At 48.8% G+C, this 24,088-nt stretch overlaps 2 protein-coding genes across 3 annotated transcripts in view; both read right to left on the minus strand.

Moving 5' to 3' along the window:
• The window catches only part of SRSF12 (serine and arginine rich splicing factor 12), a 140,226-nt gene that overhangs the window by 85,545 nt on the left and 30,593 nt on the right, over window positions 1–24,088 (minus strand). The window lies entirely within an intron of this gene.
• Window positions 2,792–23,486, minus strand: GABRR2 (gamma-aminobutyric acid type A receptor subunit rho2; the record flags this gene model as incomplete). 2 transcript variants are annotated; one of them, XM_084890445.1, is made up of 9 exons in its annotated part: window positions 2,792–3,326; window positions 4,508–4,704; window positions 5,664–5,816; window positions 11,196–11,336; window positions 11,535–11,617; window positions 12,591–12,814; window positions 13,260–13,327; window positions 22,255–22,361; window positions 23,299–23,486. In XM_084890445.1, the coding sequence occupies 9 exons, from the start codon at window positions 23,484–23,486 to the stop codon at window positions 3,015–3,017; spliced, it is 1,473 nt and encodes a 490-aa protein (XP_084746571.1). In that variant the 3' UTR covers window positions 2,792–3,014. The 2 variants fall into 2 exon arrangements, with proteins under 2 accessions (XP_084746571.1, XP_084746570.1); XM_084890444.1 differs by having other exon boundaries at window positions 4,493–4,704.

Raw genomic sequence — 24,088 nt, forward strand, 5'->3', positions numbered from 1 at the left:
TTATCATTCTTTGAGCAGCATTGTGACCCAGGAGAGTCTCTAGATTAAAGGTTTCTCAACAAGTCCAGATGCCCTGTCCCATGCAATTATCCTTGTTTACACACTTTCATTCTTCCTTTGCTTCTGAGGCTGGGAAATCCAGTGGTCTTGGGCCAGGCAATCCCATGGAGAGGCAGCTGTCTTCAGTAGCACTGGCATGGGACACATGCCATGACCCCTGGCATTGTAGAAAGGGGGGGCTCTCTCACTTTCTTTTCCCACAGCTGAGGATCTAGCCAAAACAGATGGCTTGCCCCACAAGCCCTGTATTTTGCAACCCCAAATTTTCCTGCCTCTTCCATGCCTTTGCTCAGGCAGATCCCTTAATCTACACAGGCGCTCATAATACTTTCTATGACTGTGAGGATGTTCTGTAGATCTGCATTGTATAATACAGTGGCCACTAGCCATATGTGGCTATTGAGCAGAGCACTTGAAATGTGGCCAATGCAACTGAGAGACTGCATTTTTTACTTTATTTAACCTAAATTTAAATAGATACATGGCTAGTAGCTACATATTGGACAGCATAGATCTAGTGCACATGTGTCAAACACAAGGCCCGCGGGCCAAATCCAGCCCGCCAGGCCCTGCAATGTGGCCTGCACCGCGCTGTCATCACTGCACTCCGCTGTCAGTTTATGACATTGTCAGTTTATGACTGTTCAGTAAACCATTCGGCCCGTGATTTAGGCTGGATTTTAGATTTTGGCCCCTTCTCTGATTGAGTTCGACACCCCTAATCTAGTGTGTCCTTTTCTACCTGTGCATCTAGCATGTACATTTCTTCTCCAAATCCTTAAACTTCTAGAACATTATCAAACCTGAGGATGGTCTTGGGGAACTTCTGAACTTGTAGTTGCGCAAGGTAATCTAATTCATATTGTTGCCAGGAGCTGGTCACACTGAGAGTAAAGCTTTTTGAATCACACAGCTCCTGGGCCAGTGGGCCGGAGGCCACAGTTCAAATGAGGGCTGGTGGGCCAGAGATGATGAGTTTGGTCCTCAACATGAGCAATGGAGTGGTGGAAGCAAGTGTCTGGGACCAGGGTCACACAAGGAGTGTACATGGGAACAGAGGAATAGGTGGCTGCCTGATCTGGAGAAAGGAGGAGAGAAGCTGGGATACAGACAGCAACTGGGCAGTTAGTCATGCTGAGGGAGTGAGAGGATCAGGTAGTTACCGGCCTTGGACCTGGAACTTCTAGAGGCCCTAATATCTATCTGTGCTCCAGTCCCCAGGAACCTTTAAGAATTCTATCCCCGGGAGTCGTGGGCTGTGGAGCAGATCCCACAGGCCCATGCTTACTTCAAGCGGGGTTATGCTCGCTCTTTGGTTGCACCATTTGTCTGTTCATTCTTGATCAAAGCACGAGACACCCAGATCCTGAGAAGGAAGTGGTAGGGGCAGTGGGGGGAAAAGCAGAACAACTCCCTCAGTAAAATGTTACTGGTTTAGAGGGCTCTTTCCCCCAGAGCAGCCTTCTAATTCCAAGTGCCAGGATTTAAAGTAAAGGTCACCTTCTCAAAATCATATCCTCTGCTAATGAAAGATCCTACTCCTTTCACCAGGGAAATGGTCATTCACAATCTACTCTAGAGTCAATCAAGCTGACTGCTTTCCTAATCTGAGTTTAGCCGCATTCGAGGAAAGAGTCACTAGCTTGTGGAAGTAAGGGAGAAATTATTCTAGGGTGTGGGGCACTCTGGTTGGCATGGGGGCTCCCTGGGATGAGGACAGGAATTGTTGAGGATAACTTCTGGTGAGAAGAATCATAGAAGGAAGTAAGATGGCACCTCAAATAAATTTCTGCAATAGACCCATGCCCCTTCCGCCCCCAGAACAAGTTTTTCTGCCACTAATTTGCCAGTCCCTGTCCCTCTCCCCAGTGCTAGGCTTCTCCTGCATGGAACTTCCGGGAGAAAAGCATTGTGCTGGCTTCCTGAGGGCCTCATGGGAGACAGGAAATGCTTTTCTAGGCAGACCTAGCAGGAAAAGCACCAGCAAACAGAATGGGTCTGTGCGGTAATGGGGGGGTAGAGGGCAGGAGAAGAGCAGAGTACTTTCTGCCAGATGTACAATGAGCACAGGCATAGAGTTTTCTGTGAAAAGAGAACTTCTAGCTGTTCATTTCCACAGCACGTGGCACTTGAGATTTAATGGATGGATGAGTTAATAATGTCCCCTAATATTGCAAAATCATGTCAGTTACCAGACTCACACATGTCAACTTATTTCTTGTCTGGGATCTGAGCTTTTTTCTTTCTTAGGGAGGCATTAATGCGGTTGTATAGGTTTACAGATGTTTTATTCCTATTTTGAATCCTAATTTCCCATTTCCTATCCAGAATGCCCCTAAGCCTGCTCTTCATTTCTCCCTTTGCCTAAGGTGACCAGGCATCCCGCTTTTGGCAGAACAGTCCCGATTTTTAACAATTTGTCCCGCATCCCTCGGCGTTTTAAAAATATTACAATTCTATTTTTGCGTTCTATGAAAATTTTTGTTGCTCCATGTAGACCAAATTTTTAATTAAGAACACACACACACACACACACACACACACACACACACCAGTCAATGGTGTTCTGCTTTACCAAGGTTAAAATCTGGTCACCTTACCTTTGCCTTCACAACTGAATCCTAGGCTTCCTAGAGGTCTCAGAACATCTGGAAGGCATTTGAGTCATTTTTTACGGGAGAGCTCTCATAACGTGTTCACACACAAGAACAGAGAGACATGACGTGGGACACAGCACAGCATGAATGAGGGCAAACCCATGAGGTCAAGACGGGCACCTGGAGGACTCCTGGGCATCTCCAGGAGGGGGCGCTGCTCAGGGGAGTTCAGGGGCTGCTGCTCTGTTTGCTGAGGGGAGTGTGGTCAGCAGATCCGTGTGGAGAATCATAGAAGGAGGTAAGGCCAGGCCCCATAGATGTATTCTAGGCTCTTTCCCAGGCACAGCCTTCGAGCCCCTAGGAAAACACTGACCAATAAATGAGGTTGAAAAATATGTAGGAGGCAGGGAATATCAGCCTGGAGTATTTGTCAATGGCGTGGGTGTTCTGGAAGATGCGAAGACCCATCTGGCCCTTCAGAAGCCCCTTCTTCCTGGAGGAACTGGATTCGTTGCTCAGGGCCAGGTGGACCACTATTTTGTCTTGCCTCTCTTCTTCCGTCAGAATGTGGCTTCTCGTGTACCCAGCCAGGCTGTTGGCCTCAGACTCACTGTAGCTTCCATCCAGCATCATGGTTCTTGAGGGAAGCATTCCACACTCACACGGGAACTGTGGGCAGCAAACACAAGGGAAGGTGTCAGGCACGTCCATGGGAAAGGGGCAGAGGAAGTGCCATGACTGCTCAGAACCACAAAAAGCACAACCAGAAGGATCCCCAGACATCACTTAGCCCGAGGATTCTCTACCCTGGCTGCATGTAAGAGTCACGTGGGAAACTCTTAAAGCAGCCACATCCACAATCCCATTCTAGACTAATGTAAAGCCCTCAGGTGATTTTGCTATGTAGCCAGGGTCTAGAACCACTGATTTAGCCCAAGTGTCCTAATTGCAGAGGCAAAAACTAAGACCCAAAGAGACCTTACAATACAATTCTCCTGAGGTCAACCAGTCAGTGTCAGAGTCAGGACCGTAAACCCAGGACTTGATTGCAGTGTGGGACTCCACATCTTTGTGCAGGGGTTAAAACATGGTGAGGGAGTAGAGTGTCCTTACTTTGTAGAGTTACATATAAAGCTTAAGGGTCATGATGTCTGCAATGTATTTTTAAATGGTTCGACTACACCAACAAAACTATGTTTGTATAGAGACAGAGGTCACACAATGGGGCAAAATATTAACAATGATGGATGGATGTTATATTATCCTATTTTTTGTTAAGCTGTTCCTACAAGTATGAAAATGTCTATAAATTATAACTTGAAGGGAAGGAGATGGTTTTGCTTAACTCCTACCACAATCTGAGTCAGCAAAGGGAGGGCTTCCAGATGGTGCTACACTGGTGGGTGCTGGCCAAAGGCATGAGGCCTGCTGATTCAGCCAACTGGCCCCACAGTTCATTCCTCCCAACCTGCTGATGTTCATGTGTTTCCGACCTGGCGCTCAGCCCTGCAGTGGCTGTTTTCCACCTGGAAATGTGAAATAATGACGTTTCACACCTGACTCCTATTGGTATGTGTCTTGAAATACTCAAATGGATACCATAAAAAGATACAAAAGCAGATGGATGATTTTTATGGAAAATTAGAAGACCCAAGTCTTCCTGTTCCTAGTCTTTATCCAAAGACTTCTTACTTTCTGGGACCCTTTATGGTTAGACGCTAGAACCTATTCTAAAATGGATCACCTTCCTTTTGCATAAACATCTTCTTTTTCTACACGCAACCCCTTCCCCCTTTCTCATCCTCCTGGTAGCATGGGCTCTGCAAGGCAATGACGGCAACTTGGCTCGCCTTCTCCCGCAGCTTCCGCTCCTTCCGCTCCTGCACGGTGGTCAGGTAGTTGACGGCCGCATACTCCAGCACCGAGAGGAACACGAACACGAAGCTGACCCACAGGTAGATGTCCACCGCCTTGATGTAGGAGACGCGGGGCATGGAGGCGTTCACGCCCGTGATGATGGTGGACATGGTCAGCACCGTGGTGATACCTGCAACATCCAGCTTTTAGGTCAGCCACTGACGGGGGGTGCAGAACAGCCCCTATTTCACTAAGTCACCCCGTACATTCTCCACCTCTTAAATCCAACGAGAAATCCCCCAGACACGTTTTCACCTCGCAGAGACGCAAGGATCTGCTCCACCAGCCGCCAGGCTGTTCCCCTGGCCAGCTGGCTGCTTGTCCCCTTTCACCTGAAGCCCCTGGGGCACTGGGTCTCTGGGGCTGACAAGGCCAGCAGAGCTTCAGAAAGGACCTGCTCAAGTGTGGACGCTTCTAGAGGAACCTCCCAAACCTCACGGAATGAACACAGTCTCCCTCGTCTAAACCTCGTTTTTGAAGTCCGTGAAGACTATGGGAATTCCTCGAAGTCTGTCTGTCACGCTACAATAACCCTGTCTGGCTGGTCAAACCCTCACATTTCTCAGGGCCCAACCGGATTTTGTCCAAATTTACAATCACCCGTTGTAAACAACCACTCTGGAATTCGGGGTCTGGGGAGGACTGAACCCTCAAGTCACCAGGGAGAACAGTCTTCTCCATCCCAGAGATCACGTCCTGTGGGCCCCACCTCCTCAAACGGGGCTCCATCTGTCTAAACAAGGCCAACCAACACCATGTTTGTGCTTACAGACTAAGTGTTAGGCATTTGTAGAATTATGGTATTGATCAGAGTACTTGAGCTCTAATGCTGCCGGTGGTGGCAGTCTACACCTCAAGTAGGCGCTATCTTTCTGAAGTGATCTGGGCAGAGTTGATGCTATTTTAGGTCCCTGTGGTTTTCACAATGGAGCCCAAGAGGCATGGGCAGCATGGGAACGGTGAAGACAAGAAACAGAAGATTGCTCTTTTGACTTGACAGCCCATCACTTAAGAACTCTGAATAATGGTCTTACTTCTTTGCATAGTGATCAATTGAAAAAATAAACACAGCTTATCAAATGCCTTTACCCAGTGACACTCTGGCAGGCACAGCTCTGCGGTCGATCCAGAAGGACACCCAGGACAGCATGACCATCAGGGTGGCAGGGAAATAGGTCTGGAGCAAGAAGAAGAAGATGTGGCGACGCAGCGTGAAGTTGATGTACAGACGGTTGTACCAGCCTGGGGGGCGCGGGAAGAAGCCAGTGAGTTCCATCTGAGAGGCAGACATGAAGCCCTTCCCCCTGGCCCCCCCTTTCCCTGACATTGCTCTCCTCTTCAGCAGAAAGTTAAACATAAATGACCAAAATCTAAGCCCTCTCGCCGATAAATAATGTCTTGCCAGTATTTGTACTTCCGCCGTTTTGTGCAGTGTTGCCTAACTTCTCTTCGCAGCCGTTTGGGGAAAGGTAGAACGACAGAGGTCTAGGTTCAGTTGTTTGTTTTTGTAACCCACAACCACATTTCCTGAGTGACTGGATCTATTTTGTTGAAGCCTTTGCCACTGAGGCAGGAGCCAAGAGAGCTGAGCTCTGTCACTGTCTCTATTGTGAGCTTGGGCAGCTCGGTCAGGCTCCACATTCATCACAAGAAGAAATAGGTCATTCACATGATTCCGAAGCCTGACATCAGTTCTGCTTCTGACACTCCCTCTGCTGCGTGGAAGTCAATCCATTCGTCTTGTGTGAGTCATTTACCATTTGCTCATTCCTCAGGAGAAAATGAGGATGTAGATATTATCTATTTCGTTCTGGCAACTTGAGAATCACTGATTAATGGTTGTAAGAGAAGGACAGGCATTTTAAGGTTTCAAATGACCCACAATATCATTACCCAGACTCTGGGAACAAAGGTGGTGTTAAGAACAGTGAGAATGTGTAATGTGAACTGAAGCTGTGTGCACCCCACCCTCCCCCTCGCAGCCAGCCATATCAGAAAATGGTAGAACTCAGAGGTGGCCCAACTCTGTGCCTCACAGCACGGGGTACACCACATGGTGTACAGCGAGGTGTTTTCAGGAGCACAAAGGCAGGGACTTTTCCCTTTGTATTCATCACAATTATTATTATTATTATTTTAAATATATTTTATTGATTTTCCACAGAGAGGAAGGGAGAGAGATAGAGAGCTAGAAACATCAATGAGAGAGAAACATCGACCAGCTGCCTCCTGCACACCCTCTACTGGGGATGTGCCCGCAACCAATGTATATGCCCTTGACTGGAATCGAACCTGGGACCTTTCAGTCCGCAGACCGATGCTCTACCACTGAGCCAAACCAGTTTCGGCGCATCACAATTATTATTAAAGTTCTCTTCTATTTATGGCAAGTGATACCAGTTTCTCATTGATAACAGTGATGTAAAATTCCTTTTCTTTTTCTAAAATATATTTTATTGATTTTTCACAGAGAGGAAGGGAGAGGGATAGAGAGCTAGAAACATCGATGAGAGAGAATCATCGACCAGCTGCCTCCTGCACACCCCCTACTGGGGATGTGCCCACAACCATGCCCTTGACCGGAATCGAACCTGGGACCTTTCAGTCCACAGGCCTACGCTCTATCCATTGAGCCAAACCGGTTTTGGCTAAAATTCCTTTTCAAAATAAAGTACAAGAGGGAAGTTGACTTTAAAAAAAATTAAGTCACATAACAATGGTGTTATGTGAATAATTGAAATCAGATTGGATCCAACCCTCTTATTTGGAACATGAGGAAGCTCCCTGAGGCTTTTCTAAGACCTCATGTCTCCAATACCCAGGCCAGGCCTCCTCTCACACAATGTTCTTCAGTTCAACAGTGGTCTCCATGGGCCTCCGCATGTGCTGTGAGGGGCCTGAAGGGAATAGACAGAGATCTTGATCTTGGTTCCTGCCCTCAAGGATTTTCATGAACAGCCCCTGGGATGGAAGTGCCTAAGATATGGAACATTGCATATCTAAGTGCTAACATGACCTTCTGTGGGAACAGCGAGTGCTTTAGGTTCTGGAAGAGAGACCTCAGTAACTACTGGCTGGAATGATTGAGAAAGATCTCATGGAGGAGATGAGTGTGAGGTAGACGAGTGGATGGGGAGAGGAGAGGCTCAGAGATGGGCGTGAAGGTTGAGGCTGAGGACAGTGACTCAGCCTGGCCGCAGAAGAGGGGCCCCTGGGAGCTTTTCTGCTCTCCAAAGCCCTGCTCTACCCAGGGAGGGTCTGAGGTAATTGGTCTGGGATGGGGCCTGAGGCATGCTTTAAAAGTTCTCAGGTTCGAAGCAGCACTATTCACAATGGCCAAAAGGTAAAAACAACTCACTGTCCATCAACAGATGAATGGTTGGTTAAGTATAATCCACACAATGGACTATTATTTAGCCTTTAAAAAAAGAGGATGGAATTTTTGCAGATGCTTCAACATGAATGAACTTTGAAACAGGCAGTACAAAAGGATAAATACATGATTTCACTTTTATGAGGTACCCAGAATAGTTCAATTCACAGAGAAGAGAGGTTTCCAGGGGCTGTAGGGGAGGGGGAGGAAAGGAGAGCTGTTGTTGAACCAGTAGAGTTTTTGTGTGGGGTGATGAACAAGTTCTGGTGGCGATGACTGCACAGAACTGTGGCCATACTTCATGCCACTGAATTACATATTTAAATATGGATAAAATGGCAAAGTTTGCTATATGTATTTTACCACAATAAAAAAAACACACACAAAAAAAACTACTAGCTAACAACAAAAAGATGCCCCAGGTAATTCTAAAGCACAGCCAGAGCTGAGAAACATTGTCTTAGAGCGGGGTTCTCCAAATGCTGTTCCCGGGCCAGCAGCAAGCGTGTCACTGGGAACTAGTTAGAAATGCCGATTCTGGGGCCCACACAGATCTACTGGTAAGAAACTGTGGGGATGGGGCCTGGCAATCTGTACACACCATCTCTGGAAGGCTTGTTTAAACAGATTGCTGGGTTCTAGCATGCTCGGATGATCCTGCTGCTGCTGATCTGAGCACCATAGTCTGAGAACATTTGGCTAAAAGTAACGGTCTTTGAACTTTGATGTGCATAAGAATCACATGAGATTCTGACTCAGTAGCTGCAGTGGTGCCCAGAAATCTGCTAGTCGCACACACTCCCCTGGTGGTTCGGATGCAGGTAGACCTCAGGGTGCATTTGAGAAATGCTGCTGAGGTGACAAAAGCCATTGGAAATTTAGCGCTGAGTCAGGAGAGTGAAGGGTTGGATCAACAGGAAAGGCTGGAACAGTTGGTGGATCTAAAGAAGTTTGACATGTGATTGTGTAGGTTTGGGGATTGTTTGAATGAGGCAAGAGTTTCTAGAGCACTGGATAAATAGAAAGTGATCTTCAAATGTGACAGAAACTACTAATCATTCATTTATCCTGCAGCCTTTGTCCAATTTCATCAGCTTAAACTGGCATCCATGAAATCACATTTCTTCCTAGATTTGCAGAGGGTCATTCTGGAAGAGCTGAGAACTACTTTTATTCCATGAAGAACCATTCCATTCTCTTTTTTGTCTAAGAAAACCAGGGAGAGTTGCCTTGGAAACACAAGGAGTAAGCCAGAAGCTTTGAAAATATGTACTCCGTGTTCCAAACAGAGCGCTCTTGGGTGAGATCACAGCCCCTGTGGATGGGATGACAAACCTCCTTGTTGGCACACAGTAAATAATCGAAGAATAAAGAAAATGCATTTAATCTGGACTCCAGAGGGCTCTAACCCTGGACAACACTAACAAACAAGCAAGCATGCTATTCCAACGTACAAAACATCTGAGAGGAGTCCACATAGTGACTAAGGCAGTTTGCCTGGCCACTTACCAGCTGTGTAACTTCGGTTAACCTTAATTCCTTCTACTCTTGGTTTTCTCATCTATAAACTGGGGACAATAACATCTATCCCATAGGTTTGTTGGGTAGAAATAGTTAATTCATATAAGTACTCAAAACAGTGATATATTATAAAAGTTATATAAGAACCTCTTAATAGTTTTAGAAAGTTGATTTGAACTTGCCAAGAATAGATGAGAAAAGGAAATTTTGTGGCGATACATACCAGAATGAAAGAGAAGAGAGGAATGAGGATGAGCACTGTGGGCATACAGTGAAACAGGCGTGGGCTGTCTCAACGCCAGTACAGCCTTGGCTGGGCTTGCTTTTTCCCAGTGTTTGATGTTGAGAACAGAGAGGTGAGGGTGGAGGCAGGTGAACAGGGAGATGGTAGGCATGCAGGGGCACATAGTAGCACAAAATCTTCCCAGGGAAGGGCCTGGGTTTCTCAGCAATGGGACATCTATACCATAGACTTGTGGGAAGAAGGACAATGAAGTGAGAAGTCCTCTAGGGTCCCCTAGCTACTACAGAGCTGCCGTAGGCTGAACTGTGTCCCCCAGAAAGGTTCATTGAAGTCCTAACTCTCAACACCTGTGAAGGGGGACGTGATTTTGAAATAAGGTAACCAAGGCAAGATGAGTCGTATTGAGTTAAGATGGACCATGATCCAATGACTGATGTCCTTACAGAAGAGGGAAATGTGGACATAGATACAGAGACAATGCCATGTGAAGACACAGAGACCAGGGGGAATGCCATGTGACCACGGAGGTAGAGACTGGAATGATGCAGCAGCCACTAGAAGCTAGCGAGTGACCGGGAAGGAGTCCTCCCTGGGCCTTCAGAAGCAGCAAGCACCCCGTTTGTGGTAATTAGTTATGACAGTCCCAAGAAATTAGTACAAGAATTAATGGTGAGATTAGAAAAGAGCTGACACATGATCCTCTCAAAACTTCAAACATGGCCCAGGGGCCAAAAAGAGGTTACATGAGCATTAAAAATGAATCTACAGATCTAAATATAGGTATGAAAACATTGCCTCAGAAAGCTATCCGCCCATATCAAGTTGAATGAATTAGATTACAGATCAGCATGTAAAATATAACCTCACTTTTGTGAAATTGCATAATTAAAGCAAGATGTCTGCAAGGGTGTTTGCTAACTTGTTAGGAATGCTTACCTCTGGCCGTGGGACTTCCGAGGACAGCAACATTTTTACTCTCTGCTTTTAAGTGCTGTCTGTTTCAGGGGACTAGGAATTATTTAAATAAGAAGAATTTATTTTCTTTTGGGGGGGAAAGGTTAAAGCTGAAGAATTCTACTATGTTTTTCACATTTGAATCAGACCATGCAAAGGTTAGCTACTGGACCACTTTATGAAGTGTATGATTGCCTAACCATTGTGCTGTACACCTGACACGCATACAGAATAATATTGAATGTAGACTGTAATTGAAAAATAAGCCTGGTCGGTGTGGCTCAGTACTTGAGTGTCGACCTATGAACCAGGAGGTCACAGTTCAATTCCCAGTCAGGGTACATGCAAAGGAGGGGGTGTGCAGGAGGCAACTATTCAATGATTCTCTCTCATCATTGATGTTTCTCTCTCTTCCACTCCCTTACTCTCTGAAATCAATAAAGTATCTTTAAAAAATCAAAATCAAAATCAATAGTAATACGTTTTTAAAAAGAACCCCCCCCCCAAAAAAAAAAAAAAAGTTTCCTACCGGTGCTGCTGTAGAAGGCCAGCCTGGAAGTGGTGTGAAATTTCTGAATTAGAAACTGAGACAGGGAGATCTTCTCATCTGTTTTCAGGGATTCGTCCCCATTCTTCCAATACAGCATCAGATCTTCATCTGTATATGCATCTTGGGGGAGAGGAAATAAGTCAGTTTGACTCCTTTGCTTCTGATGCCGGGTGAAGCAACAGGGAAATCCTACACTAGCCTAAGAGTAAACGGTTCTTACTACTGGCAGCCAGCACTCAGGCTCATGGTTATCAAAATGGCACAGATATTGGAGAGGGAATGAGGCAAAGTTTTGACATTAAGCATACTGATACTTACAACTCTCCAGCTCCAAGGAACAGGTCTGGGAGTCCAGGGGAAAGTGGCTGAAGTCCATGTTGCACATGGCAGTGACCGTAATCCTAGACAACCCAAATACATGCAATGAGTTATTGGTTCATATACCTGCTCAGAGTAAGGAGAGCAGGAAGCTGAAGTTTGGAAACCCAGGCATCTAGCTTTTGTCTTTCTGTAGGAGATGCTATTGGTGCTCTGCCTGGAACCTGGCAGCTGAGGGTGTTGGCTGCTAAAAGCTCACATCTGCACCTCCTGTTGTCATGGCTCTCCGCCAGCCTTCCCCAGAGATACCTGGAAGATTATGCCCCCTTCCCACAATCCACCTGAAGGTATTAGGGTCTAATTCTGTACAAGCAGGCCAGGAAGATGTGACCAAGACTGCAATCACTCAAGTTGGCCCAGAAGCCAACCTGCAACAGCATTCAATGAATAGTAGCTATTTTTTTTTTTTTTTAGAAAATTTTATTGCTGCCGAAACCGGTTTGGCTGAGTGGATAGAGCGTCAGCCTGTGCACTGAAGGGTCCTATTCAGGTCAAGGGAATGTGCCTTGGTTGCAGGCACATCCCCAGTGGGGAAGGGGGGGCGGGGCGTGCGGGCAGTGCAGGAGGCAGCTGATTGATAACTCTCATCGATGTTTCTAACGCTCTATCTCTCTCCCTTCCTCTCTGTAAAAAAATAAAATAAAATAAATAAAAATCAATAAAATATATTTTTTTAAAGAAATTTTTTATTACCAATAAAAACTAGCATTTATAAGCTTCCAGCGGTGGGAAGTCCATAGAAGGTCATTGCCTCCCTCAACTCATTCAGTCTCATCTAGTGTCCCAACCCAAGCTTAAGACCCCCAATGACAGGGAAGTCACCAGCTAAGAGGGTGGCCATTTTGCCCGAGAGATTTCTAATTGGCATCCGAAGGCTGTATAATCCCATGTAGCCCACAGATCCAACCACAGTGACAAACTCTTCAGGGTCGACGAGACCGACCACACGAATGAGACTGGCATTGCACAATGGAAGCATGCCCCAAGGGCAGTTACCTCATGCTGTACAGCACATGCCCATCGGGGAACACCCGCAGCATGATGTTCTCCGTGGTGGTGTCGTGGGTGAAGGACCGTTTGGAGTGAACAAAGAAGACGTCGGGCACCCAGATCTTCTTCACCAGCCGGCCGTCGAAGGTCATGCTCTTGTTGCTGGTGCTGGGGAAGGACAGCCTCTCGTCCTTCCAATAGTGCCGCAGGTACAGGGTCATGGTGAAGTCCTGGAGGGAGGGAGGGGGCGGGACCACACAGAAACGGCTTAGCACACCTCCTTTCTTATGGGATTTCAGTCTGAAAATGCTCACCTCCCATCCTCCTCCAACTGCAGTTTATCTGACCGCTCGCATCCCTTGAAGAGTGCGTTCAAAGTGTGAAGTGCTGGGCCTCACTCCCAGAGGCTCTGAATCAGAAGGCGCAGGGCAGGGCACAGGGGTCTGCATTGAACCCAGACCCCTGGTTCCTTTTACCCCGGAAGCTTGAGAGTCCCTGCTTTAGATGTTACTGTACCCGGACCTACTTCCAAGTCCCAGTGTTACTCTCGCCAGCTCCGGCCTGGCCCACCCAGGCACAGCCTGCACCAGGGTAGCCCCTCCAGCCTCAGGCTCTCCCAGAACCTTGGCCTCGAGACCCCACACTCTAGGCTGCCCCGCCAACAGTGCTGCGTACCATGTCCACCTCCGAGATGCTGTCCAAGCTCTCCACCTGCACGTCCACACCCACTGGGATGGCAGGGCCTGCAGAAGAGCAAAGATCGCTGGTTAAGGCACACTTCTCTCCACCGCAGGCCTGGGAGAAGCCCCAAGCCCCTTCCAGGGAAGTTTGACTGGAAGAAGGGTGAGGCAGGCAGTGGCTTGAATTCTGTAGGGTTTTCTTGTTACTTCCTGAAGTGCTGGGTGCCTGAGGGCAGGGACTACAGCTGCCTTACGTGCTGTTTCCTGGGCCACAGTGGATATTTAATCAGTGCTTGTTGCATGAGTCAAAGAGCTAGAATACTGCCTTCTAATCCCAGGACTGTCTCTGTAGGGTAGAGCTACTAATGTTGCTCAAGTGCTTAAGTGGAGACCTGAGTCGTTGGCCCTCCTGTGACACCTAAAAAGGACACTATGAGGCCTGAGAATGAGGCCCAAGAGCCTCTGACACAGGCTTGGGACACCTGCATGCCCAGAGCTGGATTGATTCTGTCATTTAAAGTCTCCGACAGAGTACCTTCCGGTAGCTGGGGCCCCGCCCCCTCTAGAAGCCTTTGACATGGTGGGAGATGAGCTCTCTGTGCAGTAAGACGGCAGTGGAAGATGACACGGTATGAGATTTCAGAATCCTTTCAGGACATGTCAGATGAGAAGCACATGTGGTGCAGAAGCAGGGCCCCCAGTTTCATCTGGTCTGTGACAGGATTTCTAAAGTCACGTGTATCCGCAGGTTCCTGGTCTATCTCTTGGTCTGGGTGATGGTTACATGGATAGGGTCACTTTATGATAACGTAATGACTATACACTTATAATCTGTGCACTTTTTTTTTTTTTTTGCATGTTATAGTATGCTTCTACAAAAATTTTTAGATATTAAGATTTTTTTTAAAACCTAGAATGGGGCAAACAAGAAACCTGTATCTGTCATGTGCCTGAGATAGTCAGGTGGCAGCCGAACTGGGCACCCCGGGAGAGGCCGTGGTCAGAGGCCAGCCCGCTGCCGTGGGTCCTCCGAGCCCTGGCAAGGGAGTGCAGGACCAGAACACTCTGACCCAGGTGGTTCGAGTGGGGAGAACATTGGGGTGTCAGGGGGAGTCTGGTTCTCAGGGAACTGAGATGGATAGGAGGGACTGAGCCTTCGGCCGGGGGCAGAGGAGGAGGAGCAGAGATCCTAACAGAGTAGGAACTGGAAGGCTCAATCCTGTTTCAGCTCAAACACAGGCAGGAGGTCCTCCTGGAAGTGGCCAGGGCGTTGTATGGGCTCACCGACGCTCCCCTAACCTCCCCCATAAGCTTGCTAATACTTGCAATCCTACCATTAAAGGCTTTGCTTTTTGGCTGAGCTCAACAGAATGGAAGCATTTTATTTATTATTAGTGAAATTTCATGGATATTTTTTTTTTTGGTGTTAAGCATGAAGGCTAATGTATCCAATAGTTTTATCTTTTTATTTTTACTTTTTCCCTCTCAGCTCTTTTTATTTTTCTCTATTCCTCAACTGATGGCTTAGGTCCGGGACCATGAGAAATCCCTGCCCTCACAGCCATATCTCCTTCTTATTCCAGGCTCCTTTGAAGGCACTGGAAGTGGATGCTCAGTGGATGCTAAGGAGGGCCCTCTTTAGGGCTGAATAGTAGCCTTTCTCTCATGAGCGCCTTGAAAAACGAGGTCTGCCAGCAGCCTTGCTGAAGCCTCTCCCAGTACCCAGGCCACTGCACTCTTGCGCAGAGCTGTGTGCTCCCAGCATTGCCATGGAGAAAGTGGGACCAGTTCATTTTGCCCTCTGGACCCTCTGTTAGCCGGAGATATTAAAATGGCCCAGAGTTTGAGCTCTTAACCCCAGGTGGCACTGCTTCTTGTGGAAGGAGTGCTCTGCTCCACCCACGGCCCGAATGACCTGCAACGGCCAGTGTTTCAGAAGCCAAAGGGAAGAAACGATATAGCCATCGCCCTCTTTGGGCGCACTTCCCAGTGGCCTGGTTTTTCAGATAAAACATGCTGTGTTTATCCAGGAGCTGGTTTTGGCGAAGGGCATCTTACAGATAAAATATATCAGCTTGCTTGATACCTGCTACTGTGTCTCTCTGTTCTCAGGGCCTGCCTTGGCCTCCACAGCGCCAGCCACCTCCTGCGAGAAACTGGATAAAGCCTGGAGGGTGTGTGGGTGCTCGGCAGCCACGAGGGAGTGCAGGTCAGGTTAACAGGGAACTTGGGTTGTTGGAGGTAAACAAACTGTGTGTTCAGGAGGCTCCAGAGCTGCATACCTGGGGACTCACACCCCCAGCTTGAACAGAACCAACTGCTCTGCCCGCCTTGGTCTCAGAGCAATGGAGTTGACCTTGGCCTTTGACCTGCCCAAAGTGGGACACACCCAGGCTCTCCCAAACTCTCCTTTTTGTGGCCTTTCCCAACCTGGTTTTGGGAGAAATTCTTCCAAATTACTGATTTCCTCCGTGAGCAATGTTATGTCTTGAGCAGAACTGAGTCCCATCAGGTGTTAGAAATAATATACCAGGTGGTCTAGTTAAGCTAACGAGGCCTTCACGTCTTGGCTCCTTCACATAGCTGCGGGGTTTTCTGCTTTAAGAGAGGGATCTGGGAGCCACATGGAAGTCACTGGTGAGGTGACAGATTCAAGGCAGCAGAAGGGAAATATATGGTTAGCTAAGGACTTTGCTTGCTTCCTAATTCTTTCTGCTGTTATGCTCTTCATGTGGCCCTGGAAAGCATATCAGGGGTTTATCCAATTTTTAAATTAAGATAAATGTAATTTTTTCCCCCTCACTGACACTTCAAGATTGAATGTGAGATAGAATTTTCAGACAAACCGAAATTGAAAGAATTTGCCAACAAGCATCCTGCCCTAAATGAAGATGTTTTTCAAACAGAAGGAACGTGATCTCAGAAGGAAAGCTGAGCATGCAAGAACAAATAAAGAACAAAGAAAATGGTAAGCACATGCTTAGTTCTAAGTGAACACTGACTACAAAGGACAATACTAATAATTTATTGTGGAGTTGAAAAACAAAAACACACACGGGGAAACAACATTTAAGTAGGGAGGGGAATAAGTGGAGTAAAAGGTTTCTGAGGTCTTTGCATTGTCTGGAGAACAATAAAAATCACTAATTAACACAATAGTGTGATCCAAGAGTTCATGTTGTTTTCTGGGGAACCACGAAAATATAATAAGGATATGAATTTTCGAAACTAAAATAGGAAAGCCAAACTAGGAATAAGCAAAAATAATAAATCCAAAAGAAAGCAACAAAGGAGAAACAGAACAGGTTGGACAATAAAAAAGAACATAGTAGGATGATAGATTAAAAACCACTAGACAGCCCCAGCTGGTTTGGCTCAGTGGATAGACCATCGTCCTGTGGACGATGAAGGGTCCCAGGTTAAATTCCGGTCAAGGTCATATGCCCGGTTGCAGGAGGCAGCCGATCAATGACTCTCTTTCATTGATGTTTCTATCTCTCTCTCTCCCTCTCCCTTCCTCTCTGAAATCAATAACAATGTATTTTTTAAAAAGGAGCATGATTTAAAAAAAAAACACAAAAAAAACCCAACACTAGATACATTATATAATAAATGTAAATGGACTAAGTGCTCCAATTAACAAACAAATATTGTCCAATTTTGATAATTCAGAAATGCTGACAGTTTAAGCATTTGCTTTTCAACCGAAATATTAGTGTCAATGGCTTAGTTCAAAGTCATCATGCACCAAGGACAGGATATTGGGTAATGGGGCAGGGTTGTTTTTCAATATTAAATTTAAGCAATTGGTTAGCTATCGAGTGGGGCAACAGATAGGCAATTAGAGTTTGGATTAGAGATGGGGCTCCAGAGGGAGACTGAGAGTCAGCAGCAGCAGCAGAGAGCTGTCTGCGGAAGGGGCTGGGTGTCTTCTGGGAGGAGAAGAGACCAAAGGACCTCAGAGAAGGAGCCAAGAAAGAGCTGCATCAGAGACCACAGAGGAGAACGCCATTGGAGAGAGGTCAGGGAGGCTGAGGTCAGGGAAAAGACTCCTCCAATTGGCAAGTGCAGTGGGGTGGAGACAGTGATCAGTAGGGAGTGGAGAGAGCTGGTGGAGGTAGGAGAGTGGAAGGGTTTGACAGCAAAAGGGCAGAAAACATCATAAAACCTCCCTTCTGGAAGTCACCCAGGTTTCCCCAACTTGCCTGTTAATCAGCATCAAAGCAAAGCTTGTGAAAACCCAGCTGCTTGGGCCCCACCCCCAGAGTCTCTGGCTCAGGAGGCTGGGGTGGGACTGGAGAACTGCACCTCTAACAAGTGATGCTCAAAGGAGCATACAAGCCACCGTTGCTGCCTTGTCTCTTAAATCAGCCTTTTGCTGTCTAAGTTTATCCCAGGAAAGGTTCTCCTGTGTCCCAGAAGCTGATATGGGGAAGGCACTACGGCCCCGCCAGCGCCCTGGTCACCAGTTGGTGCCCTCCCCCAGCCTTCCCTGACTCACTCAATGCTGACCTCAGGGTTTGCCTCTCCAGAACCACTCTCTGCCCTGTTCTGTGATGAGGAGCTGAGCTGAATGGGCAGCACCAACATTCGCAGGCCCACCCCCTCCAGGAGCACAATCTGGGAAAGATACTGCTTCCTCCTCTTATAATTCAAGCCTCCACCTGCTCATGGCTCCTTGGGGCCTCCCCATAACTCATTGGTTTCCCTGAACCTTGCCCACACTTTTTAAAAAAAATTTCTTTATTAATTATGGTGTCACATAATTGTCCTCATCCCCCCATTCCCATCCCCAACCCTTCCCCACGTATGCCTACCCCCCTGTTATCCATGACCATGGGTTAGACTTATATGCAAGCACACAAGTCCTTTGGTTGATCTCTCCCCTTGCCCCCACCCTCCCCTACCTTCTCTCTGAGGCCTGATAGTCTGATCGCTGCTTCTCTGTCTCCAGGTCTGTTTCTGTTCATCAATTTATGTTGTTCATTATTTCCCCTAGATGCGTTAGATCATGTGATACAAGGAATTCCCTTATAAGGACCGAAACTGAGACAAGCCATAATGGTTATGCTGAGAGGCAAATGAATCATTGCCCACACTCTCGCAGGCAGAGCTTCATCAAAATCTCTTCCCTCGCCCTTGGAGCAGGCCGTATGTTCCCCGACTGTTACCATGTCTTTTTTCCAGCTGCTTTCCAGGTGCTCCGGCTCAGTGAGTGGTCTCCCCAAGGTCAGACACTGAGGGTCCCAGGTTCCTCTGATTCCATCAGAAGCCATCTCTCTCCTCAGCATCTCACAGGTCCCCGCCTCCCCAGCCCCAGCCCCTGCTTCTCTTTATGGCCTTAGCTTCCACCCTCGTTACCTGCAGTCCGGACCGTTGCCGAAGTGGTCAGCTATTGTCCGCCATTCATTCCCAACTGAGGCAGCATCCTCTCCACAGGCCCACGTGAACTTCCACGGCTCGCCTCTTGTCCTGTCACCCCTCGGCCTGGCTGTGCTAACAGTCCAAATGCAACACAGCCTTCCCAGCGCTGCCCCAGCCCACGTGCCAGCCTCATCTCTGTGTCCCCTCTCTGTCCACACACACACACGCACTCACACACACATTCACACCCTCACACGTGACATAAGGCAGCTACATGGAGCTGCTCACAGCTCCCTTGCTTGCTTCACCCTCATCTGTGAGCTCCCTACTCCCCGGCTTGCCCTCCTTTCTCCATCCGCTGGGCTGGCCCACTGCACATCTTTCCAGACTCATTGTGACCCTCGCCTCCTGAACAGATGTTTCTCTGATCCAATCTGGGCAGAACTGACCCCTCCCTCGGTTTCCCCACGCTGTCTGTAGAGTATCCTGTGTTGCTCTGTGACGCTTGGTTGCACTTAACTACTTACCTGTTTCCTTGGTAGACCCCTTGAGAGTGATATTGTTGCAGGGACAGTAACTGAATGTAAAGGACTCCAGTCGCATGAGCTCCCCAGGCTAGGGAGGCTCCTTGGCGTTCCTGTGTCTCCATCAGCTCCTTGGGGCAGCTGTTCAGACCCCGCTCTGCCAACCCCGCAGCTCCTGACTTTTCCTGGCCAGCATCTCTCACAACCTGACATCTGGATGTGAGGATTTCACTAACACTGGTCTCCCCAACTAGAGCATAAAGACTCCAAGAACTGGCTGTCTGGATCACCACCGAGTTCCTAACTGTCAAAGACCATGTCTGACACATAATAACAGCTCAAACAAACCCCCACATATTGCCTTATGAACAATAGTATTTTGGTTGGAAAACCTAACCTACTTTGTTGCCGCCATTCTTCCTGACCATCCTGACAAACTCCTTGGATACAATTCAAAAGAATCTGTGATGACACCACGTCCCTCCTTTATCTCTCATTCACACAGCTTGGATGAAAAGATCAGCATTGTGCTGGCAGCAATACAGAATGGTACAGCTGCTGTAGAAGATCGTGTGGTGGGTCCTCAAAAAATTACACATACAACTACCATAGGGTCCAGCAATCCCACTTCTGAGGATGTACCCCAAAGAATTGACAGCAGGGCCTCAAACAAACAGTTATACGAACATGCTCAAAGCAGCATTACTCACAATAGTCAAAAGGTGGAAACACACCAAATGCCCATTCCCAGAGGAGGGAACAGAGAAAGTGTGATATACGCATACCGTGACTATTACGTGGCGTTAAAAGAAAAGAAAATAGTGCTACGGTGTAGCACTATTACTGCTACACCGTGGAGGGATTTTGAAGACATTATGCTAACTAAATAAGCCAGTTACAAACGCCAGCCAGAAACGGTATGAATGCCACTTACATGAAGTGAAATCATAGAAATAGAGAGTGGAAGGGTAGTTACCAGGGGCTGGGGGAAGGGGGCAGTGGGCAGCTGTTGCTTGATGGTTTGGAGTTTCAGTCTGGGAAGATGAAAAAGTTCTGGGGATGGAAGGTGGTGGCTTACCATGAATATGCTTAATGCCTTAAAAACGGTTAAAATGGTAAATGTTCTGTTATGTATTACCACAATTTAAAAAATACATTTAAATGTTTAAAAATCAGCATTACAATATTTCCCCTAACAAATGGAGAAGCCCGGGCCTCCGGAGGCTCCTCTCACAGAGACACAGCAGGCAGCTGGGGCTTAGACAACGTATTTGCATTTCTACTGATCCCTGGGATTATTGGGAAGCGGCCATTAAGCTTTTCTCTCTCCACACTGAAAAGGTCATCCAAGGGGTATCTCGTCTTAGATAAATGTCTCTCTGTCAAATACCTTTCAGTAGCAATCCACACCAAAGTCCCTTTCGGGGAAATGAAATAGGAAAAGGCAGAAATGAGAAGACAAGCCCCACAACTGCTGCAGGACATCTCTGTTCAAACAGCTGCCGGTGTGCGTGAGAGCTAAGGGCAGGCCGGGGTTAGGCTGGGCCCGCACAGGGCAGCGAGGGCCCCGACTCTGCTAACCGGGCGCCTGGCACAGGCTACCCCCAGGAAGCAGTGCCTTCTGTTACTTGCAGAGTCCCCGTGTGCTGCCTGCAGCCGCCCTCTCACCACCCACCGCTCCTGGCCTGAGTGCCTGCCCAGGAGTGAGGTGCATCCACTGCGAAGGCTCCCTGGATCTAAGCCGTCCCCAGAGGCTCCCGGGATGGAAGATGGATCGGTCATCGGCACTGCAGGCGACGGGAAGGTCCTTCTGAGATGGTCCCATCCTGCCTGCTGGGCCAGGACTCCAGGGGTCACACATAGCACTTCTTGTTTATAGGCTTGGCGGGGGGTGTGGGGTCTGACTCCTCACTACGTGCTCCCTTTCCCCTCTTCTCGCCAAGTGACATCTGCACACCCAGGAGAGCCTCACGGGGAGGCCCACTGCCCGGAAAGGAAGCAGGAGTGGCCCCCACTCTACGCGTTAGTGACTGAGATCACAAGAGCCTCAGGTCTCACTGCACCCGCTGGAGGGGTCCCCTTCCTCCTCCTCTGCAGCGTCCAGCACAGTGAGGGCCCTCGCCGGCCTCAGAGGCTCACCAGGCAGGCAGGGGACTAGCCCTCCCCTCCACATGCTGCTGGGCCCCGCTCAGGGGCCCGGTGGCTGCAGGGATCAGGGCACCTAATTTGCTCTTTAACACGGTTTGAGGGAGGAGCATCCTGCGGGGGCAGCAGCCTGCGGGATGGTTCTGCTCAGAGCGGGGTTCTCTGGGAGATGGCGGGGCTTCCCCTGCCATTCCTGAGAACGGCTCCTGGCCCTCCGGCTTCCTCCCAGAGAAGGACTGTTTTTAAGAAGGCTTTCAGGTTTACAGCTGAGAAAAAAACAAGTTCTGCCCCAGCTGTTCTGTGGCTATCACTTCACCCGCTGGAGCCACATGCACGGACGGGGCGATGGCCCTGTATCTCCCTGCTGCTGCTCTCTCCCCGCTCCCTGCTGGCCGGGCAGAGCAGACGGCTCCGCTCCGGCCCTCCTGTGGCATTTCTCCAGCTCTCCAAGGGACAGCCTCCGGCCATGCCAGTCCTCCCTGACCCCCGGAGCAGGGAGGCTCCTTGGGGACAAGTTTGCAGCGGGGCTTTGTCACGGGGCTTTTGCTAAGTGATTGTTGCTGCATGGAAAAGCAGGTGGCCCCCTCTAACTCCAAATGTCCAGCTGGGCACAGGGTGCCCGAGTCAGGGAGCCGCTTTGTGTCCAGACCCTCCTGGCCAGCTCTTCCTTGTCTGGAAAAGCTGGCAGCGGCGCGGCCTGTCCTTTCTGAAGGTACACAGCTCAGTCACACCCGCTCCTCTGCAGTCAACAGCCCTCTCCATTCCCTTTTCCCCAGCTCCTGCTTTCCAGGGAAACTTAGTGACTCTGGAAGCCGTCAGGCTGATCTGACTCAGTGAGAAGACCCAGGGGGTGGGGGTGAGGGTGCGGGGCGGGAGGCAAGGCCTGAGAGAAGGGATGGAGCATGGCAGCACCTGGGGGCCGAGCCCCAGCAGGCCAGCGGAAGGACCCCATCCTACCTCCAAAGGCAGGCCTCATGGTGAAATCGTGGTCCTCCACGCGGAGGAGCGGCCGACCCTCCTCTTTCCGCATTTTGGTCACGTCCAGGCTCTTCTTAGAAAGGTGACTGCAGAGACAAGCGAGAGACACTTTTCCGTGGCCCGCCAGGCGCGGAGTGAGACTGGCTGGAGAGCTGACTTTTCGAAAGGACTACCCCTGGGCACATTTTCTCCATCGGCTCAGACACACAGACACCTTCCTCCCCTCCCCGCCTCCCTGCCCCAGGCTCTCAGAGGCCCGGAGGACCAGAGCCCTGTGAGGAACACCTCCCTGCAGGGCACCGTTCCCCTGGCAGCTCTTAATGGCCAAAGGTTATGCCTAGAGGACAGGAGTTAGGTTGAATGGTGGAGGAATTAAAGTGTGGGTTTTTATTCTTTTTAGACATTTCTTTTAGGTTGTGATTTGCAACCCCAAGCTGACATCCGTCCAGCGGGCGCAGAGCCTCTGTCCGTAGCCAGCAGGGACGAAGGCCAAGCTGGACATGCAGTGGCTCCCGCCGCCCGGGGGGAAGCCGGAGCTGGGGGACCCTGGTCCACTCCCTTCCCGCTAACTGGACACAGGAGGAATTCTCTCTTCTCTCCTTCTCGCTCGCTCTTTCCAGATGTTTTTTCTCGCCACCCCCCCACCCCCACCCCCACACCCCCGTACATAATCCTAAAGAAGTCAAGTCCAAAGTGTTCTAAAGCAGTATTCTACTGACTGGAGTATCACTAAGCGAAGAAAGAAAAATGAGGGGAAGGAGATAGAGATGGGGAGAGAGGGGAGGGAGAGAGAGAAGAAAGGGAAGAAGGGAGAGACAGAGGGAAGGTCATCCTGAGCTACAAAGCAGCTCCGCCTGAGGCATACAAAGATGTTTTACCTGCTCAGCTGTCAGCTACCTGCCTCACATCAATCAAACCGCTTTGGCCGAACACAGACATCGGAATGGGGGCTCGACCCAGTCCGGCTTTGCTCTCTCACCTCGGGTGACTGAGAGTGCTGTGCCCCCCACCCACCCACTTTACCTTGGCTTGGGCATTTCCAAATGCCCTGTCCCTCTCCTCCTCCTGGGCTTTCTGCTGTCCACAAGAACCACCAGGCAAAACAAGAACAAAATGAGTTTCGTAAGATAAGGCATTTTGCGAAAGTCTATGATGCCACAAGCTGCTTTCCAGGGACCTGCGGCGGGGCCAATCCCCGCTGGCTTAACCATCCATACGGTGCTACCACGTGACAGCGCTCCTCGGAGGGGCCGTGTGGGCGTGGCCGGCCAGACTGATTTCCCCGAATTAATATTTGATACCGATGCTTGTCCCATCCCCCTCCCCCACTCCCCAGGACCCTCCCTGCTGCTTAGTGATTGGTCATTAGTCAACCAGTTTGTCCTCCTGAGGGACTCTGCCTCCGCTGAGCTCCAAAACAGCTTTGGCTAAAACTGTTATATAAAAAAAATTAAATCTCTGGAACATGCCAGCTTTTTGCTGAAATCATTAATCCACCGCTCTGGCTACATAAAACCAGTCTGTCACTTGGTCCAGGGAGTCAGCTTGGACTCCGAGTGAATTTGCAGGAAGACTTCGTGGACATGGAGATGAGTGAATGAAGATGCTCAGGAAATGCTGAGTAAACACACCCATATCCTGTTGTCACGAGGTTGCTTTCTTTCTTAAAAAAAAAAAAAAAAAAGAAAGAAAAAAAGATATATATATCTTTTTATTGATTTCAAACAAGAAGGGAGAGGGAGAAGGAGATAGAAACATCAATGACAAGAGAAAATCATTGGTTGTCTGCCTCCTGAGTGCCTTGTACTAGGGA

Source organism: Pipistrellus hanaki, assembly GCF_964339955.1.
Source record: "Pipistrellus hanaki genome assembly, chromosome: 7".
Lineage (NCBI taxonomy): Eukaryota > Metazoa > Chordata > Mammalia > Chiroptera > Vespertilionidae > Pipistrellus > Pipistrellus hanaki.